Below are 21,581 nucleotides of genomic sequence, written 5' to 3'. Positions count from 1 at the left end.
ATAGTACAATTTCATTAGAATCGTGGTGAAGAATGACCCGGTTTAGATGAGCACTTACTGTTTCTAGTACATGAGTTTTTATATCTCTAGCATTACTTAAACGATAATAAGAGACTAACAAGGATTCATGTTTACACTTGATATTTCAGCCATTCAAATTCAAGGAAATTTGAAATGACTTCTTTGCAAACTACGCCCACACCCACGAAATCAGGACATCTCCTCTGGACGTTTCCGTTGTGTTTGTCATGGGATACCAAGATTCGCTAAAGGTTCAAACTATGTCGATATCCTGGTCATATAGTATTCGAAAAGAACACTCGATGACAAAGTCAAGATAAGCATTGGGCAACGTCGTTTTCCATCCTTAGCATTACATCCGCGGTCACTTTGGTTTACTAAGACACTCAATGAAATAACCAAGATAAGCATTAAGCAAAGTCGTTTTGAATCCTCAGCGTTATATCATTGATCACTTGTAGTAATTCATAACGTAAGTTCACATGGCATTTTCAAAGGAGAATTAACCCTAACATGCTTCACACCTTAATGATGAGAGGGAGGACCCATGCTCATGGATGTCAATTTTCAATATACTACGTTCATGCAATATTCCAAATTCCCTTCGTTCACAAGTTTAAGTTATTGATCAGAAAAAGGCTGGATAACCAGCAAATCGGTTTGCTAAAATTGTTGGTATTCCCATAAAATAATTTAGCCTGCTGACATTTCACAAAAACAATATAAATTAATTTTTCTGATTTTATATTGGATGGAAGATTATGAATGAAGTGTTGGACCGCCAAGAAATTTAGACACGGGATCAAAGAATGTTAGGTTATTCATAGATTAAGGTGATGTGCACCATACATGAGAGAGAGAGAGAGGGAGGGAGGGAGGGAGGGAGAGAGATTTTTGGTGGAATGATTTTCGTACAAGTTGAGACTATTCTAGAGAGAGAGAATTGTAGTATGATTTTCGTACAATTTGAGACTCTTCTAGTCCACAAAGAGAGAGAGAGAGAACTTCGATTGAAACTTCTTTGAAAAGTATTTCACGAGCAATGGCACAAGCTATGAGAAGAAAGGGACAAAGGGACTATTCTAGTCCACGATTTCGATTAACAAATGACTTTTAAGTGAATAGAGAGAGAGAGAGAGAGTTGGTAGAATGATTTTCGTACAATTTGAGACTCTTCTAGTCCACAAAGAGAGAGAGAGAGAGAGAGAGAGAGAGAGAGAGAGAGAGAGAGAGAGAGAGTTTTGGTAGAATGATTTTCGTACAAGTTGAGACTATTCTAGAGAGAGAGAGAGAGAGAGAGAGAGAGTTGATAGAATGATTTTGCTACAATTTGAGACTATTCTAGTCCACAACTTCAATTGAAACTTCTTTGAAAAGTATTTCACAAGCAATGGCACAAGCTACGAGAAGAAAGGGACAAAGGGACTATTCTAGTCCACGATTTCGATTAACAAATGACTTTTAAGTGACTTCTTAAGTCATCACTGAGAGATCTCACAAAAGACTCAGAAAAATTCATCAGTCCACAATGTACTTATTAGGCAAATCTTTCACACACAAATGTTGGCACTATTCATACAGTGATTGATTTTAACCACTGAATTGCTCATAAATCAAGCCTATCCTAAAATTATTTTTCATATAGTTCTAGAATGAGGCCTATCTAAGAGATGTTATTGATATTCTCAACCATTAAATGTGAACACATATTTTGAAATGAAATATTAGATCAGACACTGCTAGAGTAAATAAAACTTTATACAAACAATTTAACCTTGATTTGTGAGGATTTTAAATTGCAAATATCTTACTAGCCGTTAGATTAGGAGTGGATAAGGCTGCTTGTGGAAAAAAATACTATACTATGCTAGATTTCTACAATAAGCTAACCTTTTATTCAACGTGTGTATACTAGAAATACCAAAGATTCCCATCATTATTGTAACATCATCGATTTCGACCTTTATTTTAGTCCAAACTAGGAGGCTAAGCTAGATAAACCTTGGATTAGTCAAACCTTCCTAGAAAATAAGTGTGAACAAGTGTGAAAAGCATTAAATGAGAATTAACGTGGAGGCTTATATGTCCAAAGTAATTAATGAAGGGAGGGTGACTCATGATCTAAGGAAATGATAGCAAGTGATCTTGCAAGCTAAGTAGAGCGCCACCTCTCCTCCATAGACTTGCCACATTGAGTTTCATAAGTTTTGATTTTCCAATTTTTCGAAACTGCTGGACATTTATTGCTTTTCAATTTTATAGAGCTCTTTGTGCTTCGAATTTGAAGAAACTTACTTCATGAAAGTTGTTCAAAACATCTTAATCTATAACATACTTAAATTTCATATTTTTATTAGGTGAAATGGTTCGGACGAATGCCCAATCAATTACCATATAGAACCTACTTAGTATATAGTGAGAACGGTAATCAGGTTGCCTTCTCGAATTTTTATAAAATCCTCCCTTTTGAATTTGTACATGCTTCCTTCCTTTACAAAAGTTTTAAATGACATCCATATCTACAACATATTAAAATTTCAAAGAGTTTGTGAAGATTTAGATTTCAAAATGAGTCTCTCTCTCTGATTGTTGAATCTACTCAACGGACGAATTTTTGGGTTGTGTTAATTGAATTACTGCTCTTTACACAGCACGATTTGGCTAAATTTCCTTCACAAAAATGTCTATTGAGGTCTTCTCTACAACATATCAATATTTTATAATTTTTCGAACTCGTTTGATATAGTTACAATGCCGATTCCGGAAATTGCTCGAAATTGTCTTTCACCCTGAGATTAGAGGGTCACACGCCCAACTTGGAAGGGAAGAGGGTTGCACACCCAACTTGAGGAGGAAGCCAATTCAGAGTTTTCTTGGCTTGAAGATAAGAAATCATTAAATGTAAGAAGCCTTGTCAACATCTTAGGTGTCCATCTAAATATTATGTAATAATTTCAAAAGATTTGCCTTGGTAAATAAGTTAGTGATTTATAGTGTAAATGAATCATACCATGGAATGTTCTAGAATGCTTGGCTTAATAAGCAAGAAAAGCCATGAAAAAAATGTTTTAAAAATCCAAGACTAATGATGGTCATATCTTAGGCATTAATTGAATGGATGAATCATTAGCTTAGGTGGCCAATTGAGGATTTGAGCTTCAGTGTATAAGATTTTCCTTGGAGATTAAGTTAGGCCAAGTAATGATGAAATTGTGACTTACAAGCTTAGATGAACCAATTAAGAGTGGCCTGGAGAATAAGTAACACGTGTTCCTTGGAGACTAGTCCTTAAATGAAGATATGACTCACTAACTTAAGTGGCAAGGAGAAGATTCGGTAATCATGATGATAGGATCTTCCTTGAAGAATAAGTTAGGGCCATTAATGAAGCTTGATCTATAAATCGGAAAACCACCCCCATCCATTTTCTCCGACCTTTGGCTCACTTCTCCTCCTCCTCCTTTCTTGCTTGTCTCCTCCCTCTCTCAGCCTTGCTCGCCCACCACCTCATAATACAACCCTCTTTTGGTAAAATCACCTATAGTTTATCGAGGTTTATCGAAGGTAAGTAGAATCTCTAACTCTAGGCTATAGTGATAGCCTACATCGTCGAGTTTAGTGGTGTGCTCACCCATGTAAACCATGTGTATGTTGCAATGTTCTTTTGTATGTTTGCTCACGTTTGCATGCTTGAGTGTGTTCACGCCCCAGGACAAGATCGAGGTCAATTCGGCTTGGAATAAATATCAAGTTGCAATAGCCTAAGCATGCGACTCAAGCCACGAACCAAAAATCGTTCCCGGCATATTACATAGTATGATGTTAAGAGTCATGGCACACCTACTTGAATGAGTACGCCCTCGGGCCTTGTATGCATCGACTAAGATGAAAGATGAAGAACCAGCTTGTGTGATACACTTATATGATGCACCTAAAGAGGAAAAAGCGCTCTTCACCACATAACATTGGTGGCAATGCCTCGTTCATTAAACGGGATGCCTTGGTTGAGCCAAGATGCCTAGGTCAAGCCCGAATGCCTTGGTGAGCTAACGTCAGAATGCCTCGATTGAGCTGGGATGCCTTAGTTAAGCTAGGATGCTTAGCTTGAAGCTAGATGCCTTGATTGAGCTGGGAGGGGCTAGTTGAGCCATGACAACAATAAATGAATTTGCATGAGTGCCGGTATATATATAAGCATGATATGTTGATGTGTTCATTGATATGTTGAAGGTAAGCATGCATTGAAGTATGCAATGATAAACATTTGCATATAGTCGAGGATCGCAATAAGTTTGCTATTGGTCTACCATCGACATTGCATTGCGAGTGTTGTACTTACTAGATTTTGATGATGAGATATTTTCCTAGTAGAGAATTAGGGATTTTACTTACTGATTCCATGACTCACCCTATTGTTTTTCAGAATTGTAGGCATGAAGGAGTTGTAGTCTTACCAAAGGAGCTAAGGTTTACCCCAGCCTTTTGAGCATAGAAAATGTAGTAGTTATTAAAATAATAGCTGAAATAAAAAGGGCTTGTAAATGTAATTGATGTAATTATATGTTTGTAAATGATTTTTTTCCTAGCCATATGTTGTTGTCTGAGTGTTATATGTATGCTTCTGCATGTGCTTAATGAAAATATAAAAACAAATGAGATGGCGACATGCATGGGATGTTGCAAAAATAACCCTTGCTACTCGAGACCTTGGAGATTGAGTTGGGGTTGTGACAATTATAGTCACCTAAATCAAGGCATGTTACTTAAGATGTCTTCAATCAAATGACCCAAAGTCAAGTAAGAAGAGCCAACCTCAGCCAATGCCTTCCTACTCTTCTCACTCACCTCCTACACTTTCTATCGCCTCTTGCTACCAACTTCCCCATTAACTTTTGTATCCCATGTCCTATTTCATCCGCCGTCATGATGACGTCACTCTCCATTTGGAAATTCACCCTATAATCCATCTTGATCTCTACCATGAGGCCCAACTCCACCACCAGCTCGAACGCGTTGAACTGTTGTTTCACCTGTACGAGCCAAGTGGCCACCGCTTCGTCAGACCATATGCTTTCTAGGATAGAGTTCCACCGCTTCGTCAGACCACAACCTACGAGGCCCACTCAATCACTTTCCCGACACGGGCCGTCTGATCCAAGAACACCTAAGGCAAGACCTCTAAATGTCCGTGTAGTCATGTGGTAACTCAATCTAACCCTTTGATGGTGGCTGCCTTAGGGATCATAGAAATGGGTGCCTGCTATGTTAGACATAAAAATTATATGTGGAAAAACAGGAACAGAGCAATTTGAATTTGTGTTCGTCAAAAATTTATGGAGATTCGATGAAATTATGAGCACACTCTACTAACCCAATTCTCTCACATAATGATAGTGTATTTCTAAAATGAGAAGGTTTGCATTATACCTTGTGATTTTCTTGCAAAATGAACATTTGTCCTTTTATAAACCATCTCCTATCATGTTGAATAACCACTATCTGAAAATAGGAAAAACACGGGTCCCAAAATGTGGGATCACATTATATATATATAACATTCTCCCATTTGATCCCAACATTTTCATCATACGGATTATCCAACCAAATCCACTAAAACTTCATGCTTAGAGAAAAGAAACAAAATACATGAATCATGACGACATGTCTTCTAAGAGCAAGTAATGTCTTTAATGTACCATAATGCATCTTATTTCTTTAATATCAACGTATATGAGACAATACATCTTAATGAATAATCTCTCTGTTTATTTCAGAATCTATGATAAACGTTATTCTCATAAACAATAGTATGTATATACCAAAAATTGAGAATCAGCATTACAATAGAATGAGAATTTCATATAACAAAAATCGTCCATATGACAACAAATCATATGATGAGACCTATCCTCATACTAGTTACATGATTTTTATATTCCATTGTGGCATGCCTTTAGTTAAAGGATTAGTTGTCATCAATTCAATGCTAACGTGTTCTATGACCACTTTATTCTCCTTAATATGTTGCTTATGGCTATATAGTTGATGTTAATATGTTTATTTCGATTGTCACTTTTGGCATTTTTAGCCATAAAAACAATAACTAAATTGTTACAATATATTTTTAATGGCCTAGAAATAGAATGAGTAATTCTAAGCTCAGAGATGAAACTCTTCAATCATACACCATGTGAGATAGCCTCAAAACAATAAACGAACTTAGCTTCCATAGTGAAAGTAGCAGTCAAAGTCTATTTCGCACTCCTCCATGACATGACTCTGCTAGCTAACATAAAAATATATTCAAATGTTGATTTTCAAGAATCAACGCAACCCGTAAAGTTCGCATCCGAATAACCAACTACTTCTAGGTTGTCAGTCCATCTATATATAAGTATGTAACCTTTGGTACGTTGAAGGTATCTTATCACTTTTTTTGTAACTTTCCAGTGGACCATATCTAGATTACTCTAATATCTTTATAATGTTTCCACAACAAAAGCGATATCAAGTCAAGTGCAAACCTAAGCATACATTAAGTTTCTGACAGCAAAAGCACATGGAATATTATTCATTTGTTCCCTTTTTAGATTGTTCTTCAAGCATTGGCTCAAATTGAACATGTCACCCTTTACAATAGGTACTATATTTGGCAAACAATCTTTCATTTGAAATCTCTCTAAATCCATATTGATATAAGTTTGTTGAGATAGTCCTAAAATTTCTTGAGTCTACTCCTATGGATTTTAATGCCAATGACATAAGATACTTCACTCATATTTTTCATGTCAAAATTCTTAGAGAGAAATTATTTTACCTTATGTGAAGACCCTTTATCATTAGTTGCAAGTAGAATGTTATCCACATATAGCACAAGAAAATAAATTTTGCTCCCACTGACCTTCGATATATACATTGATCCATAACATCCTCTACAAAATTGAATGAAAATATGACATCATGGAACCTTAAATACCACTGGCGACATGCTTGTTTTAAGTCATATATAGATTTCTTAAGCTTGCATACCAAATGTTTACCTTTACTAGAGAAGAATCTTTCAAGTTGTTTTATATAAACCTTATTCTCTAGTTCCCCATTGAGGAATGCCATTTTTACATCTATTTGATATAATTCCATATCAAAATGGGCAACCAATGCCAAAATAATACGAAGAGAATCTTTCTTAAATACAAGAGAAAATGTCTCCGTGTAATTGATCCCTTCCTTTTGAGTGAACCATTTGACAACAAGGCTAACTTTATATCTCTCAATGTTGTCCAATGAATCCATCTTAATTTTGAAGCCCATTTACAACCAGTGGCCTTCGCACTATCAGGCAACTCAACCAAATTTTAAACTTTGTTAAATGCCATAGAACTCATCTTTTCCTTCATGGCATTGCACCACAAATTGGATTTATCATTATTCATGACTTATGAAAACATTTCAAGATCATTCACAACTCCAATATTATAGTTAGAATCTTGAAAATACATAATATAATCATTAGGAATTGTTGATTTCTTCATTCTAGTAGATTTTCTTAATGTTGCATCAACAGTCTCTTGAGAAGCGTGTTGATCAATTGGTTGTTCAACAAATTATGATAATTGCTTAACAACTAGATCTACTAGATCAATATTAACAGGTTATGGAATATCAGTAGGTTGTTCACTAGTTGATTGAACTGAAGGGGTGTTATGAACAACAACTGACCTTATATTTGAGGTGGAAGGTTAAGTGTCAAAATAATCTTTTCTTAAGAAAAAAAGTCCTTCAATTGATCGCTTCCACTAATTAAGTCATTTTCAAGAAATTTAACGTTTCTTGATTCAATAATCCTAGTGGTGTGAGATGGACAGTAAAACCTATATCTCTTGGACCTTTCAGTATATCCAATGAAATATTCATTTATGGTTGTTGGGTTTAATTTATTTTCTTGTGGATTGTATAATCTCACTTCAAACGAACATCCCCTAACGCGTACATGTCGCAAACTCGATTTCCAACATTTAAACAACTCAAAAGGTATCTTTGGGATAGCCTTGATCGAAACTCGATTTAATATATACACTATGGTCTTAAATGCTTCGGTTCTCAATGACTTAGGAAGATTGGAGGCGCTAAGCATACTTCGCACCATATCCAATAAAGTTTGGTTTCTTCTTTCTGCTACACCGTTTTGATTTAGAAACCAAGCATAGTATACTGGGCAACAATCCCATGCTCTTGAAGAAATTTCGCAAATAGATTAGGTGCTTGTCTATCTTTAGTGTATCTACCATAGAATCATCTACCTCTATATGATCTCACAATCTTAATTTTCTTACCGCATTATTTTTGTACTTCCACCTTAAATATCTTAAAAGTATTTAATGTTTCATGTAGATACATATAACGTGAGTAATCATCTATGAAAGAAATGAAATAGTTCCAACCATACAAGTCTATATCTGGACTATAAGGCCCTACATGGTAATGTTCTTTTTTTTTGTTTATGAACAAAAATTTTGTTTTTTTGTTCCCGGGAACAAAAAAAGAATAGAAACGCGTTTGTTTGCGTTTTTGTTCAAAAACTATTTTTTTGTTCCCGGAACAAAATTGGAACGAAAAAAAGAAACAAAAAGAAGTTACTTTTTGTTCCAGAAACACTTCTTGAAGAACAATTCTCTCTCTTTCTTTTCTTCTCTTTTTTTTTTTCTTCCTCTTTTCTTCTTCTTTTCTTCTTTTTTTTCTTCTTTTTTTCTTTGGCCGGCGACGCCGTCAAGGGTCGGTGACCTTGCCGGAGCCATCGCCGGCCCCTTGACCTCGCCGGATCTGGGCGAGGCCAAGCTTGCCCAACCAAGGCGAGGCCGAGCCTCGATAACCTCTAACACTAGTGAGCTTCAATTATGAAAGCTTTATAATTAGGGTTATGGCATGTGCCTTTTCTAAAGTCTTAAACTACACATCAATAACCTCTAATAAAGCCTTAGCATTGCTATGTTGCACAATCAAACCACGGATAAGAGGAGATATTTTAGTCCTTATGAACATCGCATTGAAGCGGTTGGACTGCTCTCATTGTTCACAAAGGGCTATCTCAACCGCAATGCTCAAATTAGTAGGAGGTGGTGGTTCATCTTTCCTTATAGTGTAGTTAGTGTTCATGCACCCCAATTAATGAAGAACTAACTCCTTCCAAACTTTATAGTTTTCACCATTCCGTATAGGAACATCACTCTTAAATTCAGAGAAATTCACAAATTGCAAAACTGCATATCAAACAATCATGCTTGTGTCATAAAATTTGAGGCATAATATACATAAATCATGTTTTACTAATGTAAACATGTTAAAAATATGAATCACATAACATAAAAACTGTATGTGGTCTAAGTTTTTAATTTAAATAGATTCATAATTACATCATGAAAAAACTACTATATTATATTCCTTTCCTTAATCCCTATTGGTAAATTAAGAAAAAAAATATGATACTTCATCCTAATTAATCTTATTAATATAATGAAAATTCATGTGGGATAAAATTCATCATATTAATATGATTAATTACAATCAATGTACATTTCTAAATATGATCAAGAGACTCTTAATATATACTTTAATTAATTAAATATGTTGTAGTTACTCTCTAATTAATTAAAATATATGGATCACTGGATATTTAATTTCATGCATAAAATATACATAAAAATGCATGGATGGTTAAAATAGTAAATAAATTCAGCCTAGGGCTTAAGAGTATATTCAAATGGCCAAGGGGCAAAACAGTGGAAAGATTCGTTGATGGTAGAATCGTGAAATCGTTGAAAAGGGTGGGCAAAACTGTAAAAGTGAAGCTAGTCCATGGGTCCACAAGCGTGTGCATGGCATGTGCCTGCCTTTTGCGAGGGCCAGGGCATGCACACACGCCTATTCACCACACAAACATGTGTGGTGCACGCTCTTGACAACTATCGCATAGCCAAGTGTGGCACACACGCTTGCAATTGCCCATAGTAGTTCTACACACATGGCCCCACTAGCTTCTTCCTCCGCGCGAACAGAAGGCTTTTTCTTGCCTTTTTTCACCGTTCCATCACGATTCCATCATCCGTCACTTCTCCAGTAGCCCATCTCATACCAAAATAAAATGATGGGCTTTGAAGGCCATATCGACACAACCACATAGGTCCAAGTTTCAGCAAAAATGACCAAGAAATCGGTCCCAAATCCAACAAAAAAAATCTTCAAATGCAAATCCTTAACCATCATGACTCCCGCCACCGAATTAGCCTCCGGTGAACACCGATATGCCGAAATCTCTTATGACTATTCTTCCCCATGGCGGTGCAACCGTATTGGTCCGAAGTCGAGTGGTGGGTCGCCGAACTTTGGCTAGAATCGGTGATTTTCCTCTTAACTCCAAAATGGTCGATTCATCTAAAAACCCCCCAAAAAATACACCAAAACTTTGACGAAAACAAGGCTAAGGCAAAGGCATTAAACATACTCTGATACCAAATGTTAGACATAAAAATGATATGCGGAAAAACATGATCAAATGTAAATTAGACCTCCAGCTATTGTTCTCATAAATTCATGGAGATTCGATAAAATTACGGGCATACTCTACTAATCAAATTCTCTCACATACTAATGGTGTATTTCCAAATAAGAGGGTTTGAGCTAGACCTTGTGATTACCCTTACGAAATGAACATTCATCCTTTTATAAACTGTCTCCCATCAAGGCAGTTATCAAGAAGAGATATGAAACATGAAAAAAACCGTATGTAGCATAATCGCTACTTGAAGAAAGAAAAAAAGTGAATCCAAAAATATGGGATCGTGTGTGTGTGTGTGTGTGTCTAACACGCTACACTTGAGCACATAAGCGATTTCCTTCAGTTGGTCCTTGTGGATGCTGCCCGCGCTCCCAAAGTATAGGAAAACCATCGATGAAGGTGGTTGTTCATCGAGGCACTCCATGAGGTCATCACCTTGGCGGCAAACATCAGCCTTCTTTTTGGTAATGTTAGAAGCAAAAATCAAATGCAGAAAACATGGTCAATTATAAACGAACCTCCAACCATTGTTCGTATTCACGTTTGTCAGAAAATCTCAGAGATTCAGTGAAATATCAAGTACACTTTACTAACCCAATCCCCTCGTATACTGATGGTGTATTTCAAAATGAGAAGGCTTGCATTAGACCTTGTGATTATCCCTTAAGAAATAAACAATCGTTCCTTTTATATACTATCTCACATCAAGACAGTTACCAAATGAGTAGTTGTCATAAAGAGGTACGAGGCATGGAAAAACTACATGTGGAATAACCGCCACTTTAAAGAGAAAATGTCGGTTTGAAAAGGTGGGATCACATTATATAAGTAACATTCTCCCACTTGATCCCAACATTTTCATCATACGAATTATCCAACCAAATCTACGAAAAACTTTATGCTTAAAGAAAAGAAACAAAACACATGGATCATGGCGACATGTCCTCTAAGAACGAGTAATATCTTTCGCGTATCATAATGCATTTTTTTTTTTAATGTCAGCCTATATATTACAACACATCTTAATGAATAAACCTTATGTTTATTCCAAAACCAATGAAAAATGTTATTATCATAAACAACAAAATGTGTACATCAAAATTGAGAATCAACATTACAACAGAATAAGAGTTTCATACCTTAAAAATCGTCCATATGACGACAAATCACATGATGGGACCTATTCCCATACTAGTTACATGATCATTATATTTCATTAGTGGCATACATTTAGTTAAATGATCATCTATCATCAATTCAGTGCTAATGTATACCATGACCACTTTATTCTCTTTAACACGTTCTCTTATGATTAAATACTTGATGTCGATATGCTTACTTTGACTATCTCTTTTGGCATTTTTAGCCATCAAAACCGCAGCTGAATTGTCACATTATATTCTTAATGGCCTAGAGATAGAATCAACAATTGTAAGCCCAAAAATGAAACTCTTCAACCATACACCATGCAAAGTAGCCTCAAAATAAGAAAAGAACTCATTCTTCATAGTAGAAGTAGCAGTCAAAGTCTGCTTCTCACTTTTTCATGATATGGCTCTGCCAACTAACATAAAAATGTATCTAGATATTGATTTTCGAGAATCAACGCAACCAACAAAGTCCGCATTTGAATAACCTATTACTTCCAAGTTGTCAGTTAGTCTATATATAAGCATATAGCCTTTGGTACCTTGAAGGTATCTCATCACTTTCTTTGCAGTTCTCTGGTGGTCCATACATGGATTACTTTGATATATTCCCAACATTCCTATAGCAAAAGCGATGTCAAGTCAAGTGCAAATTTGAGCATACATCAAGCTTCTGACAACAGAAGCATATGAAATATTATTCATTTGTTCCCTTTCTAGATCTTTATTCGGGCATTGGTTAAATTGAACCTATCACCCTTCACTATGGGTGTTATACTTGGTAAACAATCTTTCATCAAAAATCTCTATAGATCCTTATTGATATAGGTTTCTCGAGATAGTCCTAAAATTTCTCGAGGTCTATCTTTATGCCAATGACATAAGATGCCTCACCCATATCCTTCATGTCAAAACTCTTAGAAAGAAATTGTTTCACCTCATATAACAATCCCTTATCGTTAGTTGCAAGTAAAATATCATCCACATATAGTATAAGGAAACAAATTTTGCTCCCAATAACATTATGGTATATACATTTATCCATGACATTCTCTACAAAACTAAATGAAGAGATGACATCGTGGAAATTTATGTACCATTAGCAAGATGCTTGTTTCAAGCCATATATAGATTCTTAAACTTGCACACCAAATGCTCACATTTACTAGAGGAGAATCCTTCAGATTGTTTCATGTAAACCTCCTCCTCTAGTTTTCCATTGAAGAACGCCATGTTCACATCCATATGATGTAATTCCATATCAAAATGGATAATCAATGCCAAAATAATATGAAGAGAATCTTTCTTAGATATAGGGGAAAAAGTTTCCATGTAATCAATTTATTCCTTTTAAGTGAATCCTTTGACAACGAATCTAGTTTTATATCTTTCAATGTTACCCAATGAATCCTTCCTTGTTTTGAATACCCATTTACAATCAATGGTCTTTGCACCATTAGGTAACTCTACCAAATCCCAAACTTTGTTAGATGCCATAAAACTCATCTCTTCCTTTATGGTATTGTACCACAAATTGGATTTATCATTGTCCATGGCTTGTGAAAACATTTTAGAATCATTCTTGGCTCCAATAATGTAGTCAGAATCTTTTAAATACACAATATAATCACTAGTAATTGTCGATTTCCTTATTCTAGCAGATCTTCTTAATGTTACATCAACATTCTCTTGAGGAGTGTGTTGCTCAACTGGTTGTTCAACAATCTCTGGTAATTTCTAAACAACTAAATATCAGCAAGTTGTGAAACTTTGGCAATTGGTTGTTCAACAGCCAATTGAACTTGTTGACACCTAAATTTTGATTAGGTTTTTAATTATGCCTTAATTTCCTTTATTTTCGGATAAAAATAAAAATAATAAAAACAAAAAAAAAACAAGAAAAAAAAGCAGCTAAAAGAGGGCTGGGCCTAGAAGCCCAGCCCCTCCTTTCTTTCTCTCGTGGGCCGCTAAGACCCAACCCGCGCGACCCAGCCCTTTTCCTCCAAAAGCCTGGCCCCCTTTCTCCTTCTTCCATTTTGTCTTCTTCCTCTGCAAACCTGCAGCACCTACGACTGAGAGGAATAGGCCGACGTCAGCCGAAAGGGACAAGTCTCGGACGCCATCAATGCCGAGCGTGAGGGAGGTCGAATTGGACACCGGTTCAGTCGAGGGAAACCGGTCGGCAGGTCGAAGGCCGGCAGCCAAGATTCTCCGTCGAAAAGAGGGGGGGGCCGACACCGAGGAAGGTCGAAGGCACGCAAGCTCCGATAGCTTCCCATCGAGAGACTTCTGGGGAGGTCCGAGAGTGAGCGAGCCCAGATCTGATCAGAGATCGGCCGAAGAGGAGGAGATTTGGGGTTGAGTGAGGTCGGCCGGAGAAGGAGGTCGTCCTGGTGCAAATCTAAGAGAAGCCATCCCTGAACCTTGCTGTTCCGTCGTCACCTCCGCTTCGACAGCCAACGAGCTTGCTCGACTCCACCGTCCACATAACCATCGACCTCTGGTAAGAGGATTCTGTTCTGCCCTGCTCCGACAACTTGTGCCGAAGCTCATGACCGTAGGGTTCGTGTGAGCTCCAGACCGGGCTGTTCTTCTCGATTCCTCACCACCGCCTATTCAATGCCTCCCCCACCGATGATCTACCAGCACCACCATCCCTGTGCCAGGCTGTCACCATCTCCGCCGGACAATGCAAGAGTAGGGCAAAGTAAGCTGTGGCCATGAACCGGGTCAAAAGCGGGTCAGTATTTGGGTAGGGTTTCCCTTGAGTCGGGCCGAGTCACACGTGGGCTAAATTTGCACGGGCCTCAAAGAAGTGGGCCTATTTTTGGGCCAGGCTTGTTTTTCTAAAATAAAGGGAGGAAAAGCAATCAAAAAAATCCAAGTCAGGCCCGCAACGTAGGCCCATCCGGATCTTGAGTGGGCAACCGGGTCGGACCCAACCCAGGATCCAACCCGTTTCGCATTTTAATATTATATTATGATATAATAGTTTTAAAATAAAAAATAAAAAATAATTTATTTTCCAAAAAAAATCAAAAAAATAGAAGATATCCATATTTTCCCAAAAAAGCCACCAAAAAAAAGTCAGAAAAAGCCCAAAAAAATGTGATTTATATTTTCAAAAGAAAAAAAGATAAAAAAATAAAAAATGCTTTTATGTCCAAAAAATGAGAAAATAATCCAAAAATGTTTTTCTTCTACAAATGCATAGAAAACCCCTCAAAAATCCAAAAAGCCTTAGGTTTAAACAAGATTAGATACCAAAAGGGCATTACTGATTAACTAGTGTAATCAAGTTCCCAATCCTAATTTCTCTAGTTGCATAGGAGCAAGTATTTCTCTCGATACTTCGCTTGGGTTTCTAATTGACCCACCCCAAATCGATTAGTGGCGACTACGTTTTAAAATCAACTTACAAGTTAAAAATATCAAACCATTAAGTCGTGAATTGGTGAACTTGGGAGAGTCTGGGCTATGCTTAATAAACATAGCCGAACCATTAGCCTCCGTAAGGCGCCCGCCCCAATCAGGCGCCAAAAAAAGAGGTCGCGACAGAACTAAGGAGGCATTTTGAACAACAACCAACCTCATACTTGAGGTGGAAGATTGAGTTTCTGAATGATATTTCTTATGAATAAGGTCCTTCGGTCGATCGCTCCCACTAATCAAGTTATTTTCGAGAAATTTAGCATTTCTTGATTCCACAATTCTAGTGATGTGATATGGACAATAAAACATGTATCCCTTAGACCTTTGGGCATATCTAATAAAATACCCACTTATGGTCCTTAGGTCCAACTTCTTTTCTTGTGGATTGTAAACTCTTACTTCAAACGAGCATCCCCAAACGCGTACATGTTGCAAACTTAGTTTCCAACCTTTAAATAATTCAAAAGGTGTCTTTGAGATAGCATTGATCGGAACTCGATTTAATATGTACACTACCGTTTTAAGTGCTTCAGTCCATAAGGACTTGAGAAGTTTGGAGCCACTAAACATACTCCGCAACATGTCCAATAAAGTTCGGTTTCTTCCTTCCACTACACCATTTTGGTCTGGAGAACTAAGCATAGTATATTGGACAACTATCCTATGCTCTTGAAAAAAAAAATTAATGGATCAGGTGCTTGTCTATCTTCAATGTATCTACCATAGAATTCTCCACATGTATCTAATCTCACGATCTTAATTTTCTTACCACATTGTTTCTCTACTTCCGTCTTAAATACCTTAAAGGCATCTAACGCTTCATGCTTATTATGAAGCAAGTAGAGATACGTGTAACATGAATGATCATCTATGAAATAGATGAAGTATTTCTGACCACACAAGTCCATATCGGATTACAAATGTCCATATGTATGATTTCTAATATTTATGTACTCCTCTTGATACATTTCTTTGTCTTCTTGGTCCGATTTCCCTTTATACAATCCACACAATTATCACAATCACTAAAATCTAAAATACTATGTACTCCATCATTTACCAATAGCTTAATTCTATTTAAGGAAATATGTCACAATCTCTGGTGCCACAACATAGAGGAATCTTCTTTCACAACTTATCATGTTATATTGGCGTTATCATGAACATGCATTGCATTATAATAGGCATTGTCTTGTAAATTAATTCGAAAAAGATCAGCTGACAAAGTACCACTCCCAACAATTTCAAATTAAAATGATAAATAGAAGTTTGAGTCTAAAAAGTTAAAAGAGTAACCCAAAGATATAAGTCATGAAATTGAAATTAAGTTCATAGAGAAACTGGAAACATAAAATGTCATTTCCAAATTTAAAACAAAGTCACCATTAAGAACTAGTCTACATGTCTCAATAGTTTTCACATGTGAACACATTTTGTTTCATGAATAAATGTTTTGTTTACTTCCCACTAGCTTATTGTGGTTTTGAAAACCCTATAAGGAATTCGAAATGTGGATTGTGGATCCAAAATCAAACCACCAAGTGTTGTGACTCACATCAGTCATATTAGATTTATTACAAACACAAGATATTAAATTACCTTTCTTCTCAGGCCAGGCCTTAAATCTGACACAATTCTTCCTTACATGCTCATTGTTTTTACAAAAGACAAATTTGGATTCTTTCTTAATGTCAATTTGGGGAGGTATCTTATATTTTCTCTTATACTTGCAATGGCCTTTATTCTTTCCTGGTGTTGCCAAATGAGCACTTTCTCCCAATTCCATAATCAATCTTTCTCCCTATTGAACACGCATGATCATGAGTTCATTAATTAACCATTTATTCTTATGTGTTGTAAGAGATCTTGAAAAGTGTATACTGTTGTGGAAGAATATTCATAATATAATACATAAGAAATTATTCAGATATCTCAACATCAAGGTTCTTAGGCTGAGTCGCAATGTTCATCATTTGTATGATGTGTTCACGTACACCTCTAACACTAGTGAGTGTCAATAATGAAAACTTTATAATCAAGGTCATGGCATGCGCATTCTCTGAAATCTCAAACTACACATCAATGGCCTCTAATAAAACCTTAGTATTGTTATGCTAAGCAACCGAATCACAGATACTATGAGATATTTCAGCCCTTATAAACATCGCACTAACGTGGTTGGACCACTCCCGTCGATTATAAAGGATTATCTCAGCTATAGTGCTCAAATCAGAAGGAGCAGGTGGTTCATCTTTCCTTATAGTATAGTCAATGTCCATCCACCCCAATTGAAAAAGAATTAATTCCTTCCAAACTTTATAATTTTTACCATTCGGTGTGGGAACACAATACTTAAATTCAGAAAAATTCATAGGTTGCAAAACTACATATCAAATAATCATGCTTATGTCACAAAATTTGAGGCAAAAAAACACATCAAAAATATAAATCACATAACATAAAAACTATCTATGGGCTAAGTTTTTAATTTAAATAGATTCATAATTACATTATAAAGAAACTACCATATTATATACATTTTCTTAATCCCTGTGAGTAAATCAAGAAAAATAATATGATATTTCATCATAATTAATCATATTAATATAATAAAAATCCGCGTGGGATAAAATTCATCATATTAATATATAAAAAAAAATCAATGTTCATTTCTAAATATCATCCGGGGTTCTTTATATATAATTTAATTAATTAACGATGTTGTGGCCACTCTCTAATTAATTAAATATATGGATCATTAGACATTTAATTTCATGCATAAAATATTCATAAAAATGCGTGAAATGACAAAATAGTAACTAAATGCACTATGGGGTAGGATTGTAAAATTGTAGGAAGGGCAAAACAGGAATTTTAAAAATGGCGTAGGGGCAATAGAGTAATTTTAGCCATCAAGGGTAGAACCATAAAATCACCGCAAAAATTGCCAAAGAGTATCAAGCGTGTCCCATGCACACATCAGGCATATGCCATCCACTCGCTCGCAGGTGAGTGGGCGCGGGCACATGGCCCGCACGCGCCTAGCAGCTGTCGCGCACGTGACCCCATGTGCTTCTTTCTCCACGTGAACAGAAGCCCTCTAGCCGTTTTTCACTGTTTTCCACTGTGTTTTCTTCTCCAACAGCCCATCTAAGACCAAAATGAATAATGGGTTTTGGAGACCATGCCAACGCGACCACATAAGTCCAAGTTTCGGCGAAAATGACCAAGAAATTGGCCCCAAATCAAATGAAAATTTCTCAAAATGCAAACCCTTAACCATCTCGACTTTCGACTCCCGATTAGCCTCCAGCAAACACCAATATGCCGAAATAACTTGTGGCTATTCTTCCTCATGGCGGTGTGACCATACCAGTCCAAAGTCGAGTGGTGGGTCCTCAAAATTTGGCTGGAATCAGCAATTTTCCTCTTGCCCCCAAAATGGCCGAATTACTGTTCACATCCAAAAGGCTCAAAATGTACACCAAAAATTCAACAACAACAAGCCAGAGGCACTAAATATGCTCTAATACCAAATGTTAGAAGTAAAAATCAAATGAGAAATACAGGATCAATTATAAACAAACCTCCAGCCATTGTTCATATTCACGTTCGTTTGAAAATCCTAGAGATTAGCGAAATATTGAGCACACTCTACTAACCCTCGCGTACTAATAGTGTATTCCAAAATGAGAGGGTTTGTGTTAGACCTTGTGATTATCTCTTAAGAAATGAACGATCGTTCATTTTATATACCGTCTCCCATCAAAATGGTTATCAAATGGACGGTTGTCATAAAGAGGTACGAGGCATGGAAAAACTGCAGGTGGAATAACTACCACTTTAAAGAGAAAATGTCGATCTAAAAATGTGGGATCACATTATATAAATAACAAGTAACACCCTTGAGATTCAGTATGGGCCCCACAGGATATACCGCGGGCGGCCTGAGGCCTGCGAAGGATGCCACTGCATGCGGTTCGAGCTCATCAAACGTATTTATGACATTTCCCCCGGTCCCTCTCATCATCTTGGCGTGCTCCAGGAACGTTCGGACCGACTTCTTCATCAAAACTACGGAGCATAAGACCTTGGCTGGCAATGGTTTCTCAAAACTCGGGAAGTCCAACTCAGTGGCCGAGTCCTTGAATTCGGTTATATCCAAGCGTTGCTTGTCTTGGAGCAACTGGAGGTGCAACATCAGGCCAAGGAACGCTGCGCTTGACGTGAAGAATACATAGGAAGGGACTCCGACCTCGTCGGCCAGTTCAGTCACGGTGGTGCAGAACATGTCGAGAATGATCCCCACCAGCCGCCTGTTTGAGCCGACCGAGTTGGCGGGTTCCGCAACAGCCCGCTTGGCGTGAGGCTTGTTGCTTTCCATAAAGAAAGTGGGCAAGTTGCCCGCGGAGATCTGTGTCTATGTTCACACGCGGGAGGTGGACAAAGCGGATGCGGGCAGCGTCCACAGAGGTGGCAAGCGAGTTCGTGTACGAGTTGAAGTCGGAGTCGAGGAGAAACTTTATGATGAGGACGGTTTCGGAGAGTTGGGGGTCGTGGTGGACGAGTAGCTTGGCCATCTCAACCATTGATACGAGATGGCCCATGCCGGGGGTTGGGATGAACACGAGCTCGCCGTAGGCCATTGTGATGTAGCTGATTATTTCCCGGGCTCAAGCAAGTGCTTCGAAGGTTCTGTGCTTGGAAAACGTAGGGATGAAGCTCAAGGCTTCTTATGTTGATTATAGACACGCGGATCCCTGGAACGCCATAAACTTGACAGAAAATGACACTTAAGTGCCATAACTTACGAGAGGTACACTTAAGTACCAAAATCGGAGCAAAATTGATCACTTGAGTGCCAATCCAACCAAAATCCGGCCAAAATGCTAACGTGTCAATTTTCCGGCGAAGCGAGTGCAAAACAGTATCGTTTTGGTGCTGATGTGGTAAAAAATTTAATATAAAAATTAATTTAATTTAATTTAAAACTAAATTTATTTAAAACATTTAAAAATTAAAAAAAAAAAAAAAAAAAAAAAAAAAAAAGGGAGGTGGCCCTGGCCGACCCTCCCCCACCTTCCGGCGACGGTGGGGAGGCGACGGCAGCGAGGGCTCTACCCTCAACCGCTTGCTGCCTTCCTCCTCCTCCTCCTCCTTTTTTTAAAATAAATATAAATTTTATTATTATTTTGTTTTAAATTAAATTTAATTAATTTTTATATTATATTAAAATTCAAATTATACCAAAACAACGTCGTTTTGGCCAATTTAAGGACTCTATTTTGGCCAACACCCGAAACAACGTTGTTTTGGTGCAGACGTGGTAAAAAAATTTATATATAATTAATTAAATTAAATTTAAAACTAAATTTATTTCAAAAATTTTAAAATAATTTTAAAATTTTAAAATTTTTCAAATTTAAAAAAAAAATTAGAAAAAGGGGGCGGCTGAGGGCTGAAATTTTTTGTAAATTTTTTAAATTTTTGTAAATTTTTTTGCAATTTTTGTAATTTTGTAATTTTTTAAAGTTTTTAAATTTTTTAAATTTATTTTTAAAATGTTTTAAATAAATTGATTTTTAAATTTAATTTAAATAATTTTTATATTATATTAAAATTCAAATTATGCCAAAACGACGTTGTTTTGGCCGAGTTAAGAGTTCTATTTTGGCCAACACCCGAAACGACGTCATTTTGGGTGAATTCGAGTTGACTTAGCTCTTCGGCGAGACACATCGGCGAGAAATATTAATATTTTAATGTCACGTATGATTTCTAGCCAACTTCGCCAGAAATGGCACTCGGGTGTCTCACTTTTCTTAAAATGTGGCACTTAAGTGTACATTTTATAAGTTATGGCACTTAAGTATCCATTTGTGCCAAGTTATAGCACTTTAAGTGTTATTTTGCCGTTGATTATGACTTCTTAAAATGCTTCCGTCTGGCAGCATTTTTGTAGTTCTTACATTCGCATTGTTCGATTTTTATTAATTATATTTCGTGAGTCATATGTCGTCCTTTAAACGGTTGGACAGCGAGACGGGAAATGACTTCGTCACGGCTTTACTAGCTGGGGTCAACTTGAGGCGTTATTCGACTCCAGACGGTACTTAGCAAAAGATGGGACCAAGCGACCGAACAATCGTCATGTTATTGGCAAGATGCGATCTATTATAGACCGGATTGATCTCAATCGATTATGACTCCAATATTTATGTATAATTTCTCATCAATTTAACATGATGATATTTGATTTAGGAAATAAATTTGAAAGTACCTTAGCCGTTGTTGATGTGCGCCGTGACTGTCCAAGTGGCGTGACATCTAGACATCCAATTTGGAGCATGCAGCTTGGTGGTGTCAGCGAGTTGCATGCAAAAGACGAGTGTTCAGGTCAACAAATCTTGTGGTAAGAGTTACAAAGT

General features: G+C 36.9%; 1 protein-coding gene across 1 annotated transcript; it reads right to left on the bottom strand.

Annotated features, from left to right (window-relative positions):
• Nucleotides 1-4,862: 4,862 nt before the first annotated feature.
• Nucleotides 4,863-19,799, bottom strand: LOC104454455 (anthocyanidin 3-O-glucosyltransferase 6). The gene is made up of 3 exons (XM_039316532.1): nt 19,558-19,799; nt 19,091-19,469; nt 4,863-5,051 (listed from the first exon to the last, which is right to left on the bottom strand). The coding sequence occupies exons 1-3, from the start codon at nt 19,797-19,799 to the stop codon at nt 4,863-4,865; spliced, it is 810 nt and encodes a 269-aa protein (XP_039172466.1).
• Nucleotides 19,800-21,581: the final 1,782 nt, after the last annotated feature.

Source organism: Eucalyptus grandis, chromosome 1 (genome assembly GCF_016545825.1).
Source record: "Eucalyptus grandis isolate ANBG69807.140 chromosome 1, ASM1654582v1, whole genome shotgun sequence".
Classification (NCBI taxonomy): Eukaryota; Viridiplantae; Streptophyta; class Magnoliopsida; order Myrtales; family Myrtaceae; genus Eucalyptus; species Eucalyptus grandis.
The sequence above is the reverse complement of the archived record's forward strand: the minus strand, read 5'-3'. Positions and strand labels throughout refer to the sequence as shown.